The following is a 6,857-nucleotide window of genomic DNA, read 5'->3' on the forward strand; positions in this document are numbered from 1 at the left end:
CTGAGCTGTCATTTCCTCTTTGTTGAAATGATGATACACAGCACCTTTACTTAGACGGTTGTAACGGTTGAGATAATGGAGAGGAATTTTTACCCCCAAATCAGTCTTAGTTCCTGCTCTCTCTGTTTCATCTGGGCTCTGGCGAGATTTGTAGTTTCCTGGGCCCACTACTGAGCCCCGGAGTTGGGGAGTTGGCTCAGCGCCCCCGTCTCCTGCCCGCCCCCCCCCCCCCACCGGCAGGTGATTGTCTGGGGAGACTACGGCCGCATGGACCACAAGTGCTTCATGGGCATGGCCCAGATCATGCTGGACGAGCTGGACCTGACTGCCGCGGTCACTGGCTGGTACAAACTCTTCCCCACGTCCTCAGTGGCAGACTCTACGCTTGGATCCCTCACCAGGCGCCTGTCCCAGTCCTCCCTGGAGAGTGCCACCAGCCCTTCGTGCTCCTAAGGACCTCCGGAAGAGGCCGGCATGTAGTGTGGGAAGGGGTGCCTTGTGGCCCCCCCCCTCCCCTGTATATAGTCTTTGTGTCTTTCTGGACCCCTTGCCCTGCTGCATGCCTGTCGGCTACTGGGCCCATCCCAGCTGGCAGTGGAGACCGTAGTGCGTGTGTGCGTGTGTGTGTGTGTGTCTGTCTGTCTGTACTGTGTGTGACCCTGTTCTATCCGTTCACATGTCTGGTTTAGTCAGTCTTGGTGACTACATGAGCTATAATCCACATCTCTCTGTGTCTCGTTGAAAAGAAACCCAAAGGAGTGTTGTATGGGCGCGGATCCCCCAGTCCAGGGGCGGAAGCCGGGGACGTGTGGCCACCGATCCACCCTGCCTGGTCCTGTGCCCAGGGAGGAACTCACGTGTCCCTGTCGGGGCCGCCTCTTGGTGGTCCCAGCTTCGTTTTCTGTCTCGTCCTTTGTCCCACCTGTGCTTCTCCCAGCACCGCTGCTCTATTTTGAGGAATGTAGCACCCACTGCAGCTGGGCACACGGAGGCCCCTCGGGGACCCGCCACCCTCCTCCCATCGAATGCACCTGCAGCATGGAGCATGCTCACTGGGGGCCCTGGCCGGGGAACGGGCGAGCAGAACGTGCCTGGGAAGCCGAGGGCTTGGAGATGGCCTCCTCCTTTGGCAGGAGCCGCCTCCTTTCTATAAGCAAAACACTAGGAAGACTTAGTTCCCAGGGTGGCTGGCCAGGCCCCTTAGAGGGAAGTGCGGGCACCTCCCTTAGCGTTGTTCTCCACCTCCTGTCTTCCTCCGAGCCTCCAACATGCCAAAGGAGCTCTCCCAGTAGACCCCAGGAGGTGTGGACTTGGGGGGTCTTGACACCCCAGAGGCTGGCCTTGGAGGGGATGTTCTCTGCCAAAGCAGATGGTCCCTGGAGGCTCCTGTGTGCTCTCCAGCCCCTGGGGGTGGCCCTGTCCCCCTCGGGGTGCATCGTGGTGGGGCCTGGCTTGTGGAGGAAGCGCTCAGGGTGGAGCTGTTTACGGGAGTGAGGAAGGCTGGGGCTGACCTGCTCTGTGCCACTGTTGAGAACCCTGTCTAACCTTTGGGGATTAGCTGCATGAGGTCGATCATTTGGGTCTCTCTTTGTTTGCTCATTTCCAGACCAGGGTCCCTGTCTGGGAGCTCAGACTCACTTGGGCTCCAGCTTCCTGGCCTCACGGACAGCCTGGCTCTGGACTCAGCTAGACTGCCACAGTCACCAGCTCTGTACAAGCAATACTTTCCCCTCTCCGCCTCCCTGCCTCCTTGCGCTCCGCGGCTGCCCTCTGCAGAGTGGCCTGGCCTGCTCTCGGCACCTCGCCTGCCTCTGTTTTCTTTCCACCCTTGTCTGGTTGGAGCTTCCCAAAGCCACTCAAACCCTGACTTCACGTGACAGCTGGGCCCTGTGTCGGGGAGGGTACCAGGGCTTGGACCCGTGAGATGTCTGCTAGGAAGGCTCACATCTGTCCTCTCCCTCCTCAGGTCTAGGGCCAAAGGCGAGAGGTTGCCCAGGGGGTGGACACAGTAGCCCTTGGGTCCATGTCTGGTAGGGAGGAAAGAGGCGACAGGAGGGGTCAAGGCATGGAGAAGACCATCCCTCTGCCTCCTCCCCAGACGTCGGCCCCAAGTGCTGCGGTGACTCCGACTCACATGCTCTAGGTGGAGGGGAGCTACCCAGCCGGGCAGTGGAGGTCTCGGGGCCTGAGTGCTTGGACTCCATTCGTAACCAAAGCCAGACAGATGGGCATACAGGCGGATTCTGAGGGCAGGTGGAGGAGGCGGCTCTCAGGTGAAGGCTTCTCCACCCAAAGGGCCTCCTTTCCTGGTAGGGACCACATCTGGTTGAAGCCAGAGCCTGGTAGCCCCCCTCCCAGGAAAACCCCATCGGTCCTGCCCACAGACGGAAAGTGGGCAAGGGCGGTAAGAAATGAACCAAAGGGGCTCCTGGCTCCTGCCAGAGCCTCCGTTCTTGTCTTATCACGGATGAGGACTGTTGTGGGCGGAGGGAGGAGGAGGCAGCTGGGTCGAGTTTTCTCTTTCGGCAGAAATTCTCTCCCGTTGTCGGGATTGGGTAATGCGCGCATTTCTCATGTTTCTAAAAATACGGCAAAGGGCTCTGTACTCTTTGACCCTAGGGTGGGAGAGGGAGGAAACTCACTCACAAAAGGGCATTTTATGTCCTGTCTGTGGTGTATTCACCTCTTCCGAACAGTCACCCTCCGGATGCCGTGAACATTCTCTATGCTTTCGGAACGGTGGGATTAGTAAGGATTCCTAGGATGCTGTAGACATTTGCTGATGTAGCTGGAGTGCTGCTACTGAGCCTGAGACCATGCAGTACCTCCCAGGGAATGGGGGATATCAGGGAGGGAGCTCACTCTCACTCCACGAGGGGCCTGGGAAGACAGAGAAGGTCGAGGGCTGCCAGCAGAGAGCCAGCCTCTGGGTGGCTGTAGGCCGTGGTCCCCTCGCCTTTGGGGGCAGGTTGGTTAGAACAGCAGAAAGGTCTCGCTGGAGCTGGGGCCTGGCCTGTTGGTAACTTGCGCTGACTCGCCTCCAGTCCCCAGACGCCAAAACCGCCCAGGAGCTGGGCTGCTCCTATCCCACCTCTCTAATGGGAAGTAATTCTCCCCAGGTTGACCTTAAGGAATTATCCTCTTTCAACCTCTGCACCAAATCAGTTACTAATCCCCCCCTGGATTTTCCCCCCAAGATGGTGAGGTCACGTGAGGCTTACGCGTGTGTGATGGTGAATGGCTGGGTTTCAGGGTCTGTTTCTCATCCTCCTCGATACAGGGGCTTGTCTGAGAAGCCGTTTGGGAGTTAGCCTGTCCCGGGAGAGGAGGGGTCGCAGTGTGCCACCTGGCCTTCCCTGGGGTGGGGAGCACCTTTGAAGAGGGGATGGTGGGGGAAGGAGGGAGCACGTTCTCCCCCAGAGGGCTCCCTAACCGGGGCCGGATGGCACTGCCAGGTACCGCATCCTGGCTCTGCAGGCCTGCTTCCCCCAGGTGAGACCCAGAGCTGAGGACGGGATGGGGCTCTTTGTCCTTCCCCATCCTCTGCTCGGGCAGGTCCATGGAGGATGCGACAGAGACGGGGGTGGCCCTGCGGCAGTGCTGGGCTGTGGGCAGGAACCGTGACGGATGACTCAGAGCATCTGTCTTCACGTTTCTGCTCTGTTCAACGTGTCCCACTTCCTTCATAGACTCCTTCCCTCCAGGGACGTCAGAGGGCCTTTGGTATGAATCAGGTTCCAGTAAATGGGGCCAAGTCTAGGTTTGACAAGGGGGATTTGATCCTTCAGGGAAGAACCAGCTCCGAAACTCCTCTCCATCCCGTCTCTTCCACCTCCCAGTTCTCCCAGGAAAGGAGCGGAGGGCTTAGGAGGCTCTCCCTGGCATGCCAGCGTTCCAGGGGTGGGGGTGAGGCAGAGCCCAGGGGCTCCGGAAGGAGGTCCCCGGGATCGCCGGCTCTCCCAGGGGCGCGACGCCTACCAGGGCAAGCTTGCCCACGCTCTTCTTTACTGCCAGCCTTGAGGAGAGCAGACCCCTCCCCACCTTAGAGACCATAGAGACCTCCAAAGGTACGTCTCTGGAAACGAAATGTAGCACAATCTTCGACTGCGTGACCAGGAACCCTGCCGTGCAAGCAGGGTTCTCGCTCCACACCGTGCTGCCCAGGGGGCCTCTGAGCTCCTCCCCCGCTGGGGCCCCAGGGCTCCCGGTGCCTCCGATTCCCTCTCTTCCTCGGCCCGGAAAGCAGCAGAGCTTCAGGAAGGCCGCTCTTCTGTGTCTCTGATTGCTTCCTGCACTGTGCAAACTCTGTGCAAGAAACAGCTGCCTTTGCTTGATGCAGACGAGGTGCCCTCCACCCGGCTGGGGAGAGGGGGTGCCGTGCAGGCCCAGGTGGTCCAGCTGCGTTTCTGCGGGCGTCTGCAAGGAGATGGAAAAGAAGAGGCCTGCCTCCCTGCCTCCCTGCCGGCTCCTCCCTTTATGTTCCTCTCCGGGGCGTTTTCTTCTCCCTGCTCCTGATACGGAAAGAGGCTCGTGAAAATGCTGCTTCCTGTACTGGATTCTCTTTCATCGAATGAAGAGGCAGGAGATGGGCATGTAGACTCTTCCCTGCCTTCTTCCTCAAGTCTGCTTTTCACTCAGGTCAGAAGAGGATGGGGCAAAACCGAACACTCACGACTGAAGGCAGGGGAGCCCCGCCCGGTCAGGCGCGGCCTGAGGGTGCCTGGCGGGGCCTGCGCTGGCTGGGAAAGGCTGATTTTGAGAGTGCCTGAGCATCTCGGAGCCGTGTCGGTGATGCCAAAGACAGCAACTTGGTCTCCCTGGGCGCCAGCTCCGCCGGTGAGGCTGCAGAAATGTGGCTTCGGGTGTTGGCATGCCTGACGGTGGGACCTTGTTCTCTGACAAAGGGCTGAATCTTTCCATGTAGCAAAGCAACTCCTTCTCCCTCAACCCCAAGCTTGGGCTTTTGTGGGCCCAGCATGGCTGTGCCTGTGAGGAAAACCACACCAGGAAGAGAAGCTGAATTCTGTCAGGGGCCTAGACTAGCTTGGGGCGAGTGCTTGTTGAGAAAAGTGCGTTACTGCTTTGGGGAAACCTCCCAGGGCTCTAGTTGGAAACTTAGCCAGTAAGGCCAGGGGCCTTGGCCACCCCCCCCCCCCAGGGAGTTCACACCGATGTCAGGAAGGATCCCTGGGACTGGGTTCAGAGAGTTTGGCTAAAGAAACAGGCCCTGGGAATCCAGGGGCCACAGAGTATCCGCCCCACAGGTTGATGGCCTGGACAGCTGGCTACAGGGAATCGGCTGTTCTATACAGTTTTGTCCAAAACCGTGACCTTGTGCAAGACTCCTCACTTGTCTGGGCCTCAGCTTCCTCATCTGCAAAATCAGAGCATTTGCTAGTTGCTCCATGGTTCCCTCCAGGTTCTAGAAGTCTGATCTGGAGCTGAGGAGGGTTTCCAGCCTGGTGCGCCTGGGTCCTCGGGCTGGTTTCGTCCAGCCCCTGGCACCCTGATTGGGGGCAGGTCCTCATCTGTCCACGCCCAGATGTTGCTTCTGACAAGAACTCTGGGAATCCTAACAGACTCAGCTTCCACCTCTTTGTGGTTTGTTCTTCCTCTTTTCTTCTTGTGTAATGACCGGAAATACTCAAGGGTTGTCTACAATGGACAATTTTCAAGGTGCTGATGTGATGTGACCACCTCAGCTGCATCCTGCGTAGGTCAGTACCCCCACTGGCAGATGAGACTGGGTCAGTCCTCATCTCTGCTTCTAGAATGACATCCGTGGGATAGTCGAACACCTGAGAATGTTAAAGGCAATGCTCTCTGATGGGAGGAGAGAGGGCCCTTATTCCCCATCAAAGTATTTTGCTTCTTGAAACCACCTCTCTCTCCAGAATCTCTCAGCAGACATCACCTCAGCGAGCAGAGTGGCTGCTTCCTTAGGAAAAGTTGGCCTGATTATTCTATCCACTCCTTTAGAATGTAAATTCACAGGAGGCAGGAACCCCTTTTTTAGAATTTCCAAATGCATCCTGCAAAGAAAGAGATAGCTGATAGGGACTGACAAGCACACTGTTTAGATAAGAAGCAATTAGCCTTTTATATCTGTGCCCTATACATTTTCTATGTGCAGCATCTTTCCAAACTTGCTGTGGCTCCTAGGTGGCAGGTGGACGGCTGGGGAGGACCGCCGGCTGTTTCCGACAACATTCTTGCCAATTCTCTCGAGGAGAAAATTCTTCACATGGCTTCTGCATGTACAATATTTGGGCAGCAAAAAAAAAAAAAAAAAAAAAAATTAAAGTCAGTTTGAAAATGGTTTCTTGTGTTGCTTTCTGAAGACGGTTCTTAATTCTAGGAGAGAGAAAACAGAGTTCCGGGTGACCAAAACGAGGAGGACGACGCCAAGGTGGAGAGGCAGGAGAGGGCAGGACATCTTGGGAAAAGGCCTCCAAGGTCTGACCAGGGCCTCCGACTCCTGTGTGGGAACTCTGTTGCCACACTGATGTCTATAGGCCATGGAATCTGATGGGGCCAGGCGGCTTCCCAGCTGTCCCACGGTTCCTGCTTACAAGCCCTCAAAGCCTTCTGTTCCCACAGACTCCACAAAGGATGCGCAGAGTCAAGTAGGGGGGAAGGTAAGATGGAGCTAAAGCCACTGCTTTTGACCCCGTTTCTTTCTGAGCTCTCGGGTCTAGGAGCTCTGCTCAGGCATATGGCTGGGGTGGTCTTGTTTACTTCACGCACACTTGATACAAGCAGTAAACATGCAGTTGACCTCCAGTGTTGTGGACGACAGTAATCATTGACCCCTAGGGCACCCCTTCTCCTCCCTGCCTCAGGGAGGGACAGAAAGG

General features: G+C 57.1%; 1 protein-coding gene across 1 annotated transcript in view; it reads left to right on the plus strand.

Moving 5' to 3' along the window:
• RIMS3 (regulating synaptic membrane exocytosis 3) overlaps window positions 1–6,316 on the plus strand; it is a 39,190-nt gene extending 32,874 nt beyond the window's left edge. Inside the window, exon 8 of the mRNA XM_026498383.4 lies at window positions 241–6,316. Coding sequence (XP_026354168.1) covers window positions 241–453 — 213 coding nt within the window. The 3' untranslated portion in view covers window positions 454–6,316. The remainder of the gene's footprint in view (window positions 1–240) is intronic.
• Window positions 6,317–6,857: the final 541 nt, after the last annotated feature.

The sequence above is a fragment of the Ursus arctos genome, unplaced genomic scaffold (genome assembly GCF_023065955.2).
Source record: "Ursus arctos isolate Adak ecotype North America unplaced genomic scaffold, UrsArc2.0 scaffold_12, whole genome shotgun sequence".
NCBI classification, from domain to species: domain Eukaryota; kingdom Metazoa; phylum Chordata; class Mammalia; order Carnivora; family Ursidae; genus Ursus; species Ursus arctos.